Consider the following 18,690-nt stretch of genomic DNA (forward strand, 5'->3'; position numbering starts at 1 on the left):
GCTCGTCTTCTCCTGCTCCCGTATGTGCCTGATCCCGTGGGAGATGACTCCCTCCGGGCCCCGTCCGCGTTGGGTCGCGTTGCCGAGCACTTCGCGCTGCAGCTGCGTGAGCGTGGGCTCCGCTCCAGGAGCAGCAGCTCGCTTGGCGGCCCACCAAGAGCGAGCCCACCGCCCACTCGGACCTCCGTGGTGCCCGCCCCGGGCTGCTTTGGGATGTCGGTCCCCATGCCCGGGTGCCCGTGACCAGCCCTTGCGCGGAGGCTGCAGTCCCGTCCACGGCCGGTCTGGCAGGGATTTTGCCTCCTGGCACATACGTTTTGCTTTTGTCTTCGAGGTGGAAATTTGAGGAGAACTTGAGCACAGCATAGACTGCAGCTGCGGGCTCTTGGGCACGTGACCTCCATTGCGCAGCTCTTTGAAGCTATGCTCGTGGCCCCCTTGCCATTGCCCCTGGTGAAAGAAGCCTGGTTTTGCTCACCAGCTCTCAGCAAAAGCCAGAGACCAACTTCTCCAGTTATGGGAAGCCCCTTCGTTCTCCCCAGGCAGCCCGAGGTGGCTTTAACATAGGACCTCATACTGTTGTCACCGTCAAGTGGATACTTTGGTATGAGGAGGTAGTTGAAGAAGTGCCATCAGGTTCCTGGTACAACTTGGAGGTGGTGAACTGTAGCATTGGGAAGGAAAGCTCGTAGCTGGGATGGAGGTGCACGTGTGGGTGGCGGGACCTCTTGAAGGGGCTTTGCTGCTGAAGCCAGTGTTTGAGGAAAAGCATCCTCAGTCTGACAGTACATCGAGCTACAGAGCATCCATGCTTTTCTCATCAATGCATCATGGGCCCTAGTCAAGGTAGCAGCAACAGGCAAAACCTTCTGTACCCATTAAAAGTCCAATGAATTATCCAGTTTGCATTTAAAATATATTCCAGTGCCCACTTGAGATTGCATTCTTTTATTATTTCCTAAATAAAAACGTTACTCTTAAGCTGTTTGTAACAATTTCCTTCCCCTCTGCAGTGACTTATAAACAGTTTATTGGGTTGTGCCACAGGGTGAGCCAATGTCTCTGTACTGAGGAGAGATGTTAGTGATGCTAGGGTTTGCATCCCGCTGAACGATGCAACTGGCTGAGCAGCCTTAGGTGTCATATATCATCAGAAATAGAGCTTTCAGAGCTTTTATTTATTTTGCTTTTGTTGCTATTATCATTATTGCAGGAGATGCTGTGTGCTCTACTTTGTGTGTGCTTTTTTGCTGCTCTCATTCTTGTCATTTGTCTCCTTATTTAGTTTTTCCTAATGCAAATATTTAAGCTTCATTTAGCTACATGACCAATGATTTCTTCAATGAAAGATCCTTGTAGGGCAGTAGATCATAGCGGATAGAAGTCTAATATCAGGGACTGCAAACTCTTAAAGGCAATCAGGCTTTAAAACATCTCGCAGAGATACCCAACCACTCTCTGAACCATTTAGGCCACAGCAATAATGTGAAATATTTGCCATCTGATTATTTACGCTTGCTTTGTTTAATTATAGTTTGAAAATGAGATCATCACAAAACTGGATCATGAAGTGGAAGGAGGCAGAGGAGACGAGCAGTACAAAGTGTTATTTGACAAAATGTAAGTGTTGATCAGCAGCGGGATTTATGTCACCATGAAGTCAGGAGAGAGAGCAATTAGACTACAATGAACTTTGTAGCCCAGAAGTAATTAAAATCTGTTAATGATGCACAATATTTAAAATTGCACCTGAGTCAAGCTCTTTTTTCTGCGTGTGATTAACAAGGCATATGTAATTGTTTCCTAGTCTCCTGGAGCACTGCCGAAAGCACAAATACCTTGCTAAAAGTGGAGAAACTTTTGTGAAACTCGTTGTCCGCTTAATGGAGAGGCTGTTGGACTACCGGACCATAATGCACGACGAGAACAAGGAGAACCGCATGAGCTGCACCGTCAACGTGCTGGTAAGCCGGGAGAGGGGAGCAGCCCCGCGGCACCATCGCTCACTCCACGTTTCCTTTAACACCTTTCGCAGGAGGCTCGGTTTGTGTCTGGGTCACTGTCCAGTTAGAGACCAGCTAAACTTTTGTCCATTTAAAGCAGAATTGGAAGCAGTAGGTGGTCTTCCTCACCAGATACATGTCAGGCTTTTTGGTGGAAGCATTACAATATGAGATTTTACTAGCGCAAAATGAACCCCTATGGAAAAATTACATTAAAATACATTTTAGAGACCTCTAAGCTGGTACTAGTTAGATTAGATCTTTTTCTACTGTATTTTGTTTAAACTTGTGGCACACAGCGTTTACGGCCTAATGTGATATGGCTGAGAGGTTTCATGCAGGCCATTTTGGAAAGATCTGTGTAAATATTTGGCAGCTTTTTAGCACTTGTGAGTGCTGCAGACGTCCTCGGCGCGTGGAGCGCAGCCGTCGTGCCCCGCTCCTGCTCCATCAGAGTGGGAGAGGGTGTGGAGGCATCAAATCACAAACTGCGATTGGTATTTTAGTTTGTTTTCCCTCTGTCTGCATCTCAAAAAATGTCAGGACGCTTGTTATTTCCCCCAACACAGAAGTGTCTTCTACTTAAAAAAGAACAAAAAGCCCCCACAAATGGTAAAAACCAGACTGCAGAAATTTCAGGTAGCATGGTTTCGTTTGGTTCAGTGCGTCTCTGGAGCTGAGCTCACAAGAAATGAGCAGGTATACTAGCTATAATGGCACATTCCCTTCGTTACAAGTCATTTGCAAAGCAGTACGGAGTATCGATCATATTGCTGCGGCTCTCTTCGACGGGAACAGTTCTATATTGGACTTACTCATGTGTTAGTGGCTACCCAGACTGATTTATTTATTGTTTAAATTTATCCTAATGCATTGAAGGATAAATTTCTGACTGTTTTGTTTTCTTAGATATATGTTAATTTTTCAAGTCAAACTTTAAATTGGATTCAGAAGTGCCTTAAATATCTTGCCCAATTTATCATATCCTGTATTTACAATATTTGTAGTGTTAACTAGTTTATCTCAAGGCCAGAGGCATTCAGATATGTCTTAAGGGGAGGCGATGATGATGTGTGGTATATGAAACCAGATAAATAACGCTATTCTAACTTTCTATTCCCAAAGAAAATATTAGAATCCAAGAGCAGATGATGTATTGCTCAAGTAAGGTTTAGAGTTTTAAATCCATAGTACAACAGTTACTTAAAATTATGGTTTTGTACATTACCAAATTTCAATTGCAAGTGGTTAATGATGTGTGACTTGCAAATGCCAGCAGCAATTTCTAGCAGCACTCCGCTTGCAAATTCTTAACCTTTGCAATGAAACATAAGCCCTAATATGCTACATCATGAAACATCATCACAGCATTAGGTTTTGTAAGTTAAATAACTTGTGTTCTATCGCTAGAGGCAGATTTCATTTTGCGATTTTGAGGCTGATGTTATGCAATTATGAATTTTTAATCTGGAGCATGTTCTGTATACATTTCTGACTGCGAAATCAAAGACTTTGTAACAAAATAATTTTGTATTTCAGAATTTCTACAAAGAGATTGAGAGAGAAGAAATGTACATAAGGTTTGTAAACATGACCACTGACAGATTTTGCTTGACTTACTGTAGCACAATTGGAGAAAATTATGTTTCTATTAAGCAATCATTTGGGGGTTGGAGGGGAAGAAGTAAAGAAAAGCATACCTGTCCTGGGGCTTAGGTACATTGAGTTCATTGAGAACAGTGAGCATTAGGGTTTAGACTCATGAGCTTTTTTTTTTGTAACTCCTTCAATTTTATTATGATGCCTTTATAAGGAAAATAAGTAAAACTAAGGAAGAAATAATTTTACTTTCTGGCGACTTACAAAACATATGACTGTTGGAGGGGGAAAAAAAGGACTATCCATATGATGACTGATGCTTATTTTAAATTTAAAACTTCTGGGAACCTTTCAAATTCTATTTTTCGTATGAAGTAAAAATGGTAATATGTTGTCATGCTTTTTGTAAACCTCAGGGTTCCTAGTCCTCTATTTTTACTTTGGCTTAAAATTGGCTAGACTGATATGCGAAAACAATGACGCTTGTGTTTTTACTGCTATTTTTGGCATCTAAATATTATTCATGAATTCATTCTCAGATGCCTCTTAACTTTGGGGAAAAAAAGAAAAAACAAGTGGAGAGAATCTCCTTCCAGGGGCATGATGATGTTGAAATTAAGGGACAAGACCTAGATCTATCTCCATATCTGAACAATTAGAACAATACTACTTAAATAAAATCTGTATTGAATTTGTTACTCTTCACAAGTCGTTTATAGGTACTGGAAGAAAAACGCAATAGAAAAGCAAATGCTCCTTAAAGTTCATCTGAAACACAGAAATGGGAGCTTTAAATAATCCCAGATACGTTTACCTGTTTGAGCATAGAATTTAACTTTTGCGATCTCCAAAACAAATGATTTTGTAGCATTTTAAGAACCAGTGCTTGTGTTACTTGTAGGTATTTGTACAAACTCTGCGACCTGCACAAAGAATGCGACAACTATACGGAAGCCGCGTACACGTTACTCCTGCATGCAAAGCTGCTTAAGGTGAATACTGAAACGCATTGAAGTTTTGAGAATCGCGGTACCAGTAACCAATGGCAGAATTGTTTCTTCAGTCTTGGGAACTGATGAACTATCTGTGCTTTGCCTCTCACTTCGCAGTTGTGTATTACTGCACTCTGAATACATGCTGAGGCAACTGTCAGCCCTCTGTCATTAGTGTGTCAGAGCGCGGTTTACTGATCTTGATCTAAAATGATCAGAAGTGCAATCAAGTAGAGGCTGCAGGTTGGATTACAAAGCTCACTGTAATGTAAATTCCTTTTAAATAGGACAATTATGTAATCTGTGGAAGCATCTTAGCACGTATTGCAGTAAACGAGCTGTCCACCAGTTGTTTATGCAGAAGTAGTGCAAGTGAGGCGAAGAGACTGCCCTTAGGTGCTGTTAGGGATCTGTACATTTAGTTTTGATTTGGGATGATAAAAGAGAAATTCAAGTGGTCTCTTTCGAGGTTCACGCCTTTAAAAGGTATGTCTACTGTTAATGCAGTGATACACAGTTTACAGCACTCTTAGAGACATACCGTATTGCTGTTCTTTGCAGAGTGTTTTGGTGTAACCTACATGAAGAACAGCAATATAAATAAAATTGTATATATACAATGTATATATACATGGTACACCTAAATAAAGCATTTGAGTTTTTAACACTATATAGTGACAATCAGTCATGTTTGATCGTGCAGGAATTTCACTGAGAATTTTTTTGGTGTGTGGAGTTGTCTAAAACGTGCAGCTGGTTGACATAATTGTGTCACAGATACCGGAGCGCACGCAGCCGTGTCCCCTGCGTTATCACTCGGGAGGATTTCAGCGGTGCTTAGTGGCAGATGTTTCGTTTTGAAATCGCATCTTCAATATAGCGACGTCACTGCTAAATTAGTAGCAGCGAGTTTTATGCTTAAAAAACCAGTTGATAGAAAAGTAGAAATCTGAATTTTGTAAGAATCGGCGTTTTCTGAAGCATTTGTTTTAGTCCCATTTCACCCCTCCAGGCACCCGCAGCGAAATCTCCATCTCCCTCTCCCTCTCCGGGGAGACCTGCAGCTCTCTGCGTCCTTTCTGGATGCGGTTTTGCCGTCCGGTTCCTTGTGCGCAGCCCGAGGCCGAGCAGCGCCGCTCGTAAGCGGGCAGACACCCAAAACCAGAATCACCGAGAGCTGCATCTTCCCCGTTACCTGTTTCTTATGCCAGTGGCACGTGTATTGCAAGCCGTATGTGTTATTGCAGAAGCTACGCTAGCGGTAACTGCTTTCTTCAAGGGACTTTATTCCATTCTGTGCAGCAAATTATTCTTAGCAATCTTTGATTTATTCTACGCAATCTCGAGAGAAATGTTAGTGTTGAAACAATCTATTTTGAAAAGTTGCAGTGGAAGGAGTGGAATGAAATGCTCTTAAAGGATGCTTCGAGATTTATTTTACTTCAACACTGCGTAAACTGCATCCAAACTGTAATAAGACTAAATATGATGCAAACCATACCTCTGCAATTTAAATTAAGACACTTTGAAATATACTTACTCTGTTCTAAAATTGATTGAGGATTGCAACACAAAGGCAACATCAGTAAGATTCATCTGGCACATAAAAGCACTGGAGCAATGTTAATATTATTAATATTACTAGAAGCGGGGGCAGTTGGGAGTTACTTGTTTGGTAACAGAATTTTCTGTGCCAAGACATGTCTCGGAGAGGCGGAGGGCTGAGGAGATGACTTTGACACCTTCAGTTGCCCAGAATGGTCCAGCGAGTTGCCTGTGGGAAGAGGTTTGAGTGAGGAACTAGCCGATTCTCTGAGCAGAACGATCTCTCCCGTTCCCGCGAGGAAAGTAAAACAGGACTGACAAATTGCATCATGCTTGCTTATTGCACCTCGCATGAGTGAACCCTTTAGACAAGATAAAGCCTCCCCTTCTATAGGTGCTGCATTTGCTTGAAAATGGTGGAATGAACAGTGCCATAAAATGTCATTCTGAATTTTACCCGTTATGTCCTGAATTCTCTAATCGATAGGCTTTATATGACCTTAAATTAGAGTTTAGCCAGTTTTTCTTTCTTACGGCATGTCTTCAGAGACTGGATGAGTATCTTCATTTGCTCCTTTTATTTTCCTGAAATAAATATCCAGAACAAATCCAGTTTTCTTCTCTTATAATGCAAATCAACAGAAGATGGGAAACATAAGGGTAGTATTTATCCTGGCTTCTCAAAACTCAGGAGGGTATTACGTGTTTATTTGTAAATACACGTGTTATAATTTGGAATTACTTTATGATAAGTGGATATTGATCTGTCTAAAGGAATGTCCTGTCATTAGCATGAGTTAGCGGTGGGCAGAGGGGCTCAGCATTGCTTCCAAAGTAGCAGCAAGAAACCCTGTGGCTTCAGTATTGTGGTGTGGGTCACTCGGAGCTATTGAGTGCCCCAGGATTCTGCTGTCATAGCTTGAGGACAGGGTTTTCAATGACACGCAGCATTGGCATATGCTTCATCACACTGATTTTAAGGGGATCACATTTAGGTCAAGGCTTGGAGCTTTTGAGAAATCCACCTCTCAATTTGCAAGAATGCTGTCTGGGTGGAGAGAGAGTCAGCATCGTTTTTGGCGGATTACTGCAAGCTGACGAATTGCACTTTGGAGAAGAGACTTAAATTTTATTTTTAACCCAGTTATTCAAGATTAAGGTGCTGAAAACTAACAGAAGACACTGACACTGGAAAAAAAAAGTTACTGCATTGTAGGATCCCATGGAGTTTGAGTTGCTCGGAAACATGGCTTTACTGTACAAAAGAGGTCTATTTTCATGAAAGCAGTGGAGATTTTAAAACCTCACCAGATCACTTGTATTTAAATTCTAGCCTGTGTTCCAGCATCATCTCTTGCAGAGGTTAGGCTAGATCTTTGGAAAAAAGGCTTCGTTCAAACGCAGGCTGCAATATTATTTTATGTGCGTATTTTTAGAAAGAATTAAAAATTGGAAAGGGTTTGAGAGCGAGCTGAAAACAGTGTGAGAACTGGAGAAAGCTTCCGTCAGTGAGAAATTTTTCTCTGGCTGCCCGGCCAAAAAGAGATCAACTTGGTTTGCACCACGTGCCTATCTTCAGGGGAAGAAAATAGTATTGAAGAGCCTTCTAAAGCAGCTTAAAGTTCAAAACTGTAGTCAAGACACATCTACATCAGACAGTGTGTAACCACTGGAAGACGCTACCAAGGGCTGGGGTGTAGCCCTCATTCCTTCCTGTTTCCAGAAAAAGGCAAAATACGATTTTGTGAGATACACTTTAGCCAAACATAAATTATGCTTTAGTCAGGCACAAAAATCTTGGCCAAATAAAGAAGTAATTAGGTAAAATATAGTATACAGGAGCTAAAACTAGATGATATAACAGCACTGACCAATTCTATGAATAAATCTGTGAATTGCTGATCCTCATAGGGGTTCGTTCCTTTCTGGAAGTTAAACCATTTTATTTCTGTGGGCAATCCTCCTTCTATGGCAGCTTTGCTCTTTAGAGGAGAAAGGGGGCAGTTCCTTTAATTTTTTAATTCTTTTTTTTAAACTTGGTTTCTTAAGGCAACAGGTCATGTCGGAGCTCCTCTCCCTGGCTCTTTTGCAATCAGTGACAAATTCCATTTGATTTGATGGGCTTTTGTGAGCCTCAGAGGTATTAATTGCCTGCCAGCTTTGTGCAAGTAGGTAGCTATGTAAAGGCAGCATATACTATTAGCACCCTGGGGAGGGAGAAGCTCCAGTATCGTCTCATCTCCAGTTAGGGAAGAGTGGTGGGCGGAGGGGAGAGAGAGGTGGAAGAGCTGGTGTGAAGGCTGGAGTCCAGCAGTTTGGGCTATGCCCTGCCTCCCTGGACCCTCGAAAATGCCGGTGGAAGAGAGAAAGCCGTAGGGAATTGCTCGGTCCGCTTGGAGCTGGGCATTCAGCGAACCAACAGCGGTAGTTATTTACTCCCGCGGTCTTCAAGGTTCATCTCGTGGTCAAATCCTCCAGCAAGCTGGAAGAGCAGCAAGTGTCTAAGAGTAAGCAGGCTTTATGATTTTAGTTGCTCTTTTCCATGCCTCCCGAGATTCCCAGCAGAGCTTAGCTCTTTAGCTTCTGTGTCTATAGCCCTTTCCACTTGCATTGATGTAGCTTGGCTTCAGGGTTTCTCCCAGCAAAAACCTGCTCATGTTGATTTGATACCTCGCAGGCTGTGCTAATCAGCAGGCCAAGGTCAGGCGCATCAAATGCGTTGGGGAGGAGAGGAAACCACTTCAAGAAGTTTCCTTTTAGCTGATATCTGTAATTAGCCTCTAATTACAGCATTCAAATAAATGATCCTCGCGCCCAAGGAATCAAATTACACAACTGCAGTAAAATCTTGGTTATTGCATTAGCCGCGGTATCACTTTTTGAAATCAAAATGTGTATTTTAATTAGCCTAATTTTACTGCCACATTTCATCACTTCTGATTTGCTTTCATTTTTCCCCTCTTTATTCTTGTATTATCCAGTGGTCGGAAGAAGCATGTGCAGCACACCTTACCCAGCGGGATGGATACCAGGCGGCTACTCAAGGACAGTTGAAAGATCAGCTGTATCAAGAAATTATCCATTACTTTGACAAGGGCAAGGTAAAAAGGGAAGAAAAAAGCCCAAATATGTTTCATTGCTTTTTTTTCTCTAACTGGCAGTCGAACAGTAAACACAGCTTGCATCAAGTGACCTTCAGGGAGCTTTAAACTTCTTATAAGTTATGATTTGGAGTGTTTTATTTAAACAGTTTGCCCGCTAGCACTTAATAATACCAAAAAAGTAATAGTAAAAAGAAGAATCAATGGTACGTTTATAAGTGCTGTGTTAAGGATAAATATATGTGCATATGATGCTACAGAGAGGGGGAAAAAGTCAGTAGCGATGCATCTCATTTGGGGGGACTTATTTTCTTTGGCCATTGCAATAGCTCTGCTGGCTAGTGCTTCAGCTGCCCTTGCTTATTCTTGCGTAGGCAAAATAATTCCCTCAGAGAAAGGATGCCTGTGTGGTTCGTACCCTAAGAAGGTGGAGGAGAGAACGATCACATGAGACTATTTCTTTGCAATTGCTTCTTTTTTGCAGGATGAGTTTGGATTTCACGTTGCATGGTGGAAGGGGTGGGTGTTGGTGTTACCTGTCCACAGCGATGAGGGTTTGTAGCTCAGTAGACAAAGAATTAGAGACGTATCCCTGTTTGGTCATTTCATGCAGACAGTGTTTAAATATAGAGGTGGAAAGCTCTGCGCCAGAATATTTCAGAAACATAAACTCAGGTTTTTAAAAGCAATTTTTGTTGCATCAACGTAGTGCAAACGAAAATGTCATTTTCTGGGAGAACTTGAATGTTATCCAACCACCTCATATTACCAAGTGAGTTTTCAGCCAAGTCATATTAGTATTTTGACAGAAACTTTGTTTAAAAGGTCAAATGCTATGCCTTATCTTAATGCTATGTTTAGAAATGGTTACTAAATGATGTTAACGAGTTTTATTCCTAGATTGTCATAGAGCCGAGCTACTCAAACAGGACAAGTGTATTTCTGTGGCACACTTCTGCTTTCCATAAAACTTTTACTAACCCTTTAACAACTGTTAAGAAGAAGAACCCAATTACAATTTGGGTCATATTTGATTTAAAAGTAGATTGATTTTAATATTACACTCCTCTCTTGAAAGGAAGAGTCAGAAGTTGCATATCTTTATGTTGTTGTTTTACATTTTTATAGGTTGCAGTTTCTCTTTTATGGTGCAAGTATACAGTCGATGGGAATTGCTCTTCTGAGCGCCAGGCCACTGCATTTGAGCTGTAAATTAAAAGCTATGGTTTCCTTTCATCTGTACTGAAAACAATCTATGTGAAGGTTGTCTGCGCCCATTTCTGCTGATAGCACTAATGAGCTGTTTATATAAACAGCAGGCAAAATACCTGCTGCTCACTTTTCATCGGGTGCCACATTACACAGCACGGCATCCACGCTTGAGAGACCGTTGTTAGACGGAGCAACCATTCGTAATTTTTTCTCAGATCGTACAGCTAGAAATAAGAGAAGGATCTGTCTGCTTTCAGAAGAAATAGCACTGAAAGGGCTATTCTGTGTCTACCCTTTTCCCTCATATTTAGATAAAGAATCTTCATTCTTCTAAAATTTATTTGTGAACTGTGACATCGAGGGAACCACTGTAATTGCTTAATCCCATCTCCTTTGCACGACTTAGGTCATAGGATTCCTGCTTAATTTTTTTTGTGAGCAAACAGTTCATTTTTAAAGCACTCCTTTCCTAATCAGCTGAGCCGGTGGTGACAGAATTTTTCATATCCTTCAATGAAAAGGGAAAGAAAATCAATATACCCTGAGAATATGAATATCTTCCGTGAATTTTCAAAAGTCAGGAAGTTCAAAGCTGAAGTTTTCGCAGTAGAATTAAGCTGTTTTTCCTCTGTGAATGAAGAGACTCTCAATCGGGATGTGCCCACATGAGGTTAGATCAACTTTTTACGTTTACCAACGCAGTTTGCAAATTTAGTCCAGCAGTTGCTTAAACTGTGCCATTCCCTGATGAATAACACATCTGAAATGGCATTTGCTGTGCATTTTTGGAGTACTACTGCTAGATACGCTAAGCCGTTCCTGCCCCAGGCTTGCACGGGTGTCTCTGCCTGACGGTTCCCTCTGCGTTGATCCTACCACTTTGCTTTCTCTTCCCGTAAAGTTGTAAGAGATGTTAAAGGGCCTTTTTACACTGAAGACCCAGAGCTACATCCAGGCTTTTACAGACGCTCCGTAATTTTTGTTTTCCATTTAAAGCGGTTGTGAGCATCCCTTCCCTTCTGCTTCCCCTCCAGCCGGCGAGACTGGTGGGAAGGAGAGGACTTGAGGGAGAGGTGGACATGGTTAGACACATAGCGTAGGAGGAATGGCAGAGGGGGATTCCTCAAGAGGCAACGCTTGGTATTAAAACATGGGCCTTTTTTGTAACGGGAGACGTAGTTCAGCCTCTCGATGATCACGATCCTTCTCTCGTAGCTCAGTGATTTCCCAGGAGGAATTTCCTTGTGTAGAACAACCAGGAAACTTATTCCCCCAAATTCACATTGACAGCGGGGTGAATTTGCGGGAAGGTATAATCGTTGGCATTCACTGTACACAGAAGTGTACCACTTCTAGACCAGAAGTACCTGAGAAATTCAGCCTATAATAAGCCTGAGTGGGGGCTTTCACTGGGTATCGTTTTGGTGAGAGCAGAATACTGGCCTTTGCCCTGAGTATCCTGCTTTGGTTGTTTGAGACACATTTAGTATTCCTCATTCTCATTTTTAATAGATTTTTCTTAGCAGTCTTGCTTTTTGACTTATATTTGACCTTCAGTCCTGAAAACAGTATTTGCTAAAGCTGAAGCACATCCTTAACCTTTATGAAATTACCATCTACAGATACAATTTCTGTATTTTGCTCTCCTACTTTATGGATTTGATTCTTTTTTCAATAATTCAGAATTACCTTTCTAAGCTGCTCCTTTCCAAAATAGTATGTTCTCCCCTCCGAGTTTCCCTAGTGCTTGCATGGTTTTCTTTCTCCCCTAGATCATTCCCCTTCTTTGTGTGGAACTTTTCAGTCTCATCTTCATCTCGCTGGGCTTTTGCCCTTAAAAGCTTCATCTTCACATTTATCACTTGCAGTCTGACTTATCCTTTGAACCGCTCCGAAGTGTTTGCTCTTACTATGTTTTGCTGAAGCCTTGTAATTTCCAATAAAACACTTAATCCAAGGACTTTGCTGAAAATTGCTAGGCTTGAGCATATCATGATGAGAAGGAAAAATAGTGGCAGTAATAAAGAGACGTGGGGTGAAATTTCGCCGGTGTGGAACCATTGGTGTTAGTCATTGCTAATATATTCCTGGAGCCAAGAAATAGTCTGGTGTCCTTGGCAGAGGTATCATTTATGAACAGACTTAGGCGGTCTCTGCGGCTCTAAAGGAGGCGGCAGCACTCTGATTCCTTCGCAGTAAAACGTGCAAGCGGTAGCGTGTTTCCAGTTTGCCGGTGGCTGCCGCAATCCATAAATTAGCCGCTTTCTGCGGCTACTTCGGAAACTGAAAGCGCTCGTCCCAGAGAGAAAAAAATAAATAACTGCACATTGCTGGCTCGCCCCCTCCCTCCTTCCTCCCCCTTCCAAAAAGCTTTTGCTGTTTTGCTGGAGCCACAAAACACAAAATATTTGAAAATTTCCAGGAAAAGCCGTGCTTTTGCCTTCAGGTGCCTTTTCCAGTTCATGGGATATGGCAAGGAATGCCTTTTTTTCCAGCTAACAGGATACTGGAGAAATCCACCTGTTTGCAAAGAGTCAGTACACGGCTTGTGTCCAGCTTATATCCCACTTCATGTCTTAAGCCTGTGCAGAAAGCAGACCGTCTTCAGGGATCAAAGATACAGTGTGTGATCACGTTCCAAGTGAATATAGCAAGTCGTTTTAAAGGGTTTCCAGCCATCTTGCAACTCTTAAATACAGTGCTAACAGTAGAGAAATATGGCGTTTTAATGTTTCATTAAGAATATTAAGCTTTAACGGTTATCTGATATTATCTGAAGTGTAGACAGTGTTTATAATTCCCCTAATACTTCAGAATGTTGCATGATAATATTCTTATCCTTGAATATTTCATTTTTATTGGCCATTAACTCAGCAGGAGCTAAAAACCATCCTAACATCCTCCATTCCTGCTATGAAAGAACTCAGAAACGAAGTTGGACGCTGCAGTTCTTTCTGGGCAACAAGTAATCTAAACTTCAAAAATAAATTAAATTGCAAATTTTGCCATGAAAAGGTCTCCTTCTGCATCTTCAAAGTCCCCCCCATAAAAATTTGCAGCCTGTGTCCACATAACTAGATTTAGGTTATGCACATTTTTCCTATGCTTTCAGCATAAAGGAAGCATTTTTCTTCCAATATCAGGAACCTTTCGCTTGTACCCTCTCCAGATAAATTGTTTCTTGCATTAATGAGTTGTACAGCACAGAAATCCTGTGTGGTAGCTCCCCGTACGGCTCGCTCCTCCAGAAGACCTGCCGTGTCCGAGGCAAGCCTGGGAAAAGTTCCAGTGCGGGAAATCTGTGAGGCAGCAGATGGGGAGTTACTGACCTTCAAGAATATACATTTCATTTATCAGAATCCTTTGCCGCAACCACGCTGTCCTCACCTGAATAAATTTGCTCTGTAGTAAATAGAGAAATTTTTCAGAGGACTGTGCAGGGTATTTTAAACGCGCTGTTCCTGTTTGCTTTGTGATGTTAAAAATAAATTACCAGGTTTAGTTTTATTTTCCTGTTTCCCCACAAAGGAACATTGCAGGTGTTTTAGTCCGGTTGAACAAACAATATAGAGAAAAGCCAAGTGGTTAATTGACTTGTGGACCTTGGAAGTTCAGGGCACTTGACATTTTACAAATTGAGTCTTATAATACAACTCCTCACTGCTCCTTCGCAGGATTGAGCTGGACTATTGGATTTCAAAAGAGAGATGCTGGAGCAGAGCAGGATTTTTGAGAAGTAGTAACAACAAAAAGTGGGTCCTTTGCTCAGACTCCTTGGCTCAAGGAAGTTTAGACATAGGCAAAAATTGAAAGAATCTCATCCCGTAGTTGGGCAGTTCTATCACGTATTTGTGGTATAATAGCAGAAGAATGGTTTTATCTGTGATTTGTACCTGAAGGTGTTCCATGTAAAAATGATGTGACAGAATATAATTAGTATAACTTGTAAACTAACTTTTAGAGAATTCTATTAAAAGTAATTTCAGTAATTTAAGTCAGAAACAAGTGTGTTCATAGAATCTGTTTTTTTTTCCTGTTCAGCTACAGCTACAGATAAGGGAATGGTTATTAAATGGAAGAATGCTAGGATTGTGCGACTACTGGGTGTGTAATCGAGATAAACTAAATCTATATCATATTTAATTTGAAGATACATTTCTTAGGCTCTCTGGTCTGTAACATCTATAAAAATCATTATTAATATTGATATTCAGTAACATCTAAAGCTGTTGATCAAGATGGGGGGGCTCCTTCTGCTCAGCTCTGTAAAACCACGGCATCTGCGCTGAAGTGTTTACAGTCTTGACTGACAGGGATGGGAAGGGAAAGAACTCACAAAAAAGATACAGTTCTGTCAAAGTCATAATTTAATCGGTGGCAGAGCCAGAAGTAGAGCTGAGTCAGCTGAAGCTGCACCTCCCGCCTCACCTTGCCTCCAGGTAGGGCGTGAGGATTCGTCGTCTTTAGCATCGCTGCACTACCGATAGACGTTTCTGTGCACGCAGTGCAGGTCGGGGTTCGATGGCATCTGGGCACTGCAGAAATAAAAATGGTAATGCAACTCTAGAATTATATAGACTACCATTTATTGCAAATCCTGTTTGCCACACAACTGCTTGACTCGGATCATCTACAAATGTTTTCACAAAGGCAGAGAGAGTAGAAGTGCTTCTGCTTTGGAGAGTGACTAGTTAAATTTGGAGCATGCAAAGAGAAAACAGATGCAATGAAATTACGGCAACGCCATTTTCTTTGAAATGAAAATGTGCAAAAGAAGTTATGGATGACTGAAGTTAAAAAGGAGGCAGCATTCAAAGTGAAGAAAGGTTAAATGATTTTTGAAAGGGTTCTCTTGCTGACTTATCAAACAACTATGAATATTTGTTTACTTTCTATAAAGTGGTAGGATATTGCTCCTCTGAGCCCAAATTAACCTAGCCTAAAATGTAAGAATATGCTCATTTTTTCCCTAAATATTCCTTTACTCTTAAAGTCATGTTAATTTTTGTTTAGAGATAAAAATATATTTCTATATCATCATTCTAGATTAGACATATAATATGGGTAAAAACTTTGCAAACCTTCCGTTTTTCAGAAGTTGCGTTCCCGAGTGTAACAACTGCCCTGTGATTGTCTGCAGATGTGGATTCTCATTCTGGTGGTTGTAATTAGGCTTTCTGATGCATTTTTTCATCTTCAAAGCACTTTACAGACATTAGGTAACTCGTGCTCATTCCAGTCCTCTTCCCTAGGAAAAGAGTATTGTGAACCCTGCTGTAGAAATGAGAAAAATCAGATGAACAGTCCAATATCACCTGAAGTCACAAAGAGAGGTTAATGTAGGTGGCAGATGCAACACCTCATGAGCTCCTGTGTTAAATTAGGTCACTATTCAGCTTCCATTTGCCCAACCGTCCGTCCCGTTGGAGAACATGCATCCATTCTTTTTGAGGGGCAGAGGATTTTTTCTTTAGGACTCAGAAGCTCCCTTTTCTCACTGAGACATGCCAGCAGCTTCTGGGGAAGTTCCTGGCCCATATTTTCTTTCTTGCTTCCCTGACCTTGACAGCATCAACCACGTGTCCCTGTGGCCTGTTCGACCCCTTAGCTGGTACACAGATCAGGTCAGTGTTGCCGGCAGTCACAGTAATACCACGAGCCTTATGAACCTTTAGTGGTTTGGTTTGGTTTTCAAAGCCTCAGTGTCTAGAATTAGGACATTTCCTAAAAGTCTTGTTTTTCCCAAGTCTTCCTGAAATACTAATAAATGTGATTTCAACTTGCAGATCAAAAGGCAAAGAAAATTTACCCAACATTTATTAATTTTAGCTTTGAGCTATGGGATTTTTTCTTTTTTTTCATTTGTGTATTTTGGAGATTTTTTGGACTTTTTTTTCTTTTTTTGGTAGAATGTTTCTGGTTTGTGCAGCGAGGTCAAGCAGGTCTCCATGGGATAGACACAGGAATTGGTTGCAGTCATGAAGGTTTCCCAGGATTGCCGTTCTCTCTCCTCTCTTCTCCTCTCCTCCCAGCATCTAGCTCTTGTCATCTCTAGCAAGCTGGTGATGCTTTATCTGAAAGTCTTTTTTTTCCCCCCGCATAAGGCAGATGTCTTTGGGGAGTGATGGGGGAACATGTCCAGCCCTTTCCCTCAACCCTCTGCTCGCCTCCCGCTCTTTGAAGCTGCATCCGTCTCTCTGTATTTCACCAAGGCGAGCAATGCGTGGCGTGATACCGAGAAGAGTATTAGGTGGTGTGGACAGGGGATTTAAATTTAAGATGAAGAGTAATATGAAACAAATTGATTTATAACTCATTCCAGCTCTCATATTTTTTTTTACAAAGCGAGGTCAGCAGTGCCAGCCAAATTTCAGCAGCAGAGACAGACCATCAAGTTTGGCCTTGGATTTCCTGGTGTGCTAATTTAAGCACCTTTTTGGTTTGGAGTGGTGCTTTACATTCAATGCAGAAAAAAAAGAAAAATACACATTTAAAAACATTCTTGCTGCTCCTCATTAAGATTGTTGGCTTCTAAAGAGCTGAAGGATATTGTTAAATTACTTTGGGTCAGTTGAGATGCCTGCTGCATTTCATGGTTGAAGAACAAGAGAAGAAAAAGAGCCAATGGAAATATAATGAATATTTGTTGAAAGCAATATCTGCAAATTGCCTGTCCTGTCTAATCTACATTATAGATATTAGAGAGAGGAGGGTGATTATAAACTATAATCAATCAACAACATATATCTGAAGTGCTAGGCTCTGGGTTTCTTGGTGGGCAGGCCGTGTGTACACATTATTGGATCTCTAGCTGGGCTAGCAGGAGTCATTTTATTTCTGAAATAATTTGATCATTTTACTTGATTTGCACTCAAGAGAGACACGTGTGGGTAAAGCTCCCGCAGCTATTTGGCACGTCTTATGCACTGTGTTTTCAGGCACGTCACACAATACATTTTACTAAGATTTATTTTATTCTGATTTTGTGGTTTAACTAAGGTATGTAATTAAGGTTTTTTGTTTAGTTGGTTTTTGGTGTTTTTTTCCAACAGATGTGGGAAGAGGCCATTGCCTTGGGTAAAGAACTTGCAGAGCAGTATGAAAATGAAATGTTTGATTATGAACAACTCAGTGAACTACTGGTAGGTTTTTATAAAATAACGTAGATACTGTGATAGATTTTCCAGGTTATAATTTTTAAGCTTTTAGAATAATATTGAAAATTTCTCTTATGTTAATATAATGCAAAAATAGATGCTTAGTTTGGCTTTTTTGGACAAATGCTGATAAATTGACTACCACTGATGTGTCTGAAAAGGATATATTGATATATATGTTTTTAACCTGGACGAAAAAGTTTGTGATCATGTTGAGCTGATTTATTTGGGGTATAAAAGGAAATCTGGCATTTAAATATAGATGGGAGCATGAAAAGTCCCCATTCTCTTTGAAGTGTCTTTCCACATTCACATTTCTTTTTTTAGATATGAATAATCCCCAAACACTCACATCTCGAGCTAGTTCTTTTTCCCTGATGTTACCCATTCATTATGCCTGCGCCCTTTTTTCTCTTGCTCTGCTCCAAAGAGATAAATGGCAGCTGCCACTTTCACTCCGATCTTCTCAACTGTTTTCACACAAGTTGGTACATCCAGTTTTGTTTCAGAAGATTTTTGGCTTTCAGATTTTTGATAGTTTTGTTCTCATTTTTTTCCCCTTTGCACTCACCAGAGTACTTCTTCCTTAGCTTTTTGATTGTTTCTCCACTTTATCCTGGTCATTTTTAGCTGGACACTAACATGGTGAAAGCATTTGTTGGAGAAAAAAGGTAAATCTCACCCTTCCCAATTTTATGGTTTCTTTAGTCCTTTACAGGCCCTTCTCTTTTGTTGTATCACTTCTTGATGGTCCTCGTTTTCTGGTAAACAGGCATTTTAACTATTTTTGGTTAACTGTATTTGTTTGCCTAGCCAATGCGTCTGGAGCCTGGTTTCACGTTGCTTTTTGCTCCAGGCTGTAAAGGATGTACAGATAGAGCATTGTGTAGGTGCTATATTATTCAAGAAGAGCCTTCGCTGGTCTGCTGGCTGTGCTGCTGTCCACAGAGCCCCGGATGCTGCGTTCAGTATCGAATATGCTGCCTTGCAATAGAAACGTTCTTCTTCAGCTAGAAATTATTGTCATGCGTCAGATATGATCATTCACCAATAGACAGCTCACGTCTGAGTCCCTTCCTGT

The 18,690-nt window shown here is 41.1% G+C and overlaps 1 protein-coding gene across 2 annotated transcripts in view; it reads left to right on the forward strand.

Moving 5' to 3' along the window:
- Positions 1–18,690, forward strand: part of DOCK1 (dedicator of cytokinesis 1) — a 299,358-nt gene that overhangs the window by 234,887 nt on the left and 45,781 nt on the right. For both annotated transcript variants that reach the window (XM_026115844.2, XM_026115845.2), the window contains exons 34-39: positions 1,535–1,620; positions 1,808–1,964; positions 3,543–3,583; positions 4,504–4,594; positions 9,121–9,240; positions 17,505–17,594. In XM_026115844.2, the coding sequence (XP_025971629.2) occupies positions 1,535–1,620; positions 1,808–1,964; positions 3,543–3,583; positions 4,504–4,594; positions 9,121–9,240; positions 17,505–17,594 (585 nt within the window). The remainder of the gene's footprint in view (positions 1–1,534; positions 1,621–1,807; positions 1,965–3,542; positions 3,584–4,503; positions 4,595–9,120; positions 9,241–17,504; positions 17,595–18,690) is intronic.

This window comes from Dromaius novaehollandiae, chromosome 6, assembly GCF_036370855.1.
Source record: "Dromaius novaehollandiae isolate bDroNov1 chromosome 6, bDroNov1.hap1, whole genome shotgun sequence".
NCBI lineage: Eukaryota > Metazoa > Chordata > Aves > Casuariiformes > Dromaiidae > Dromaius > Dromaius novaehollandiae.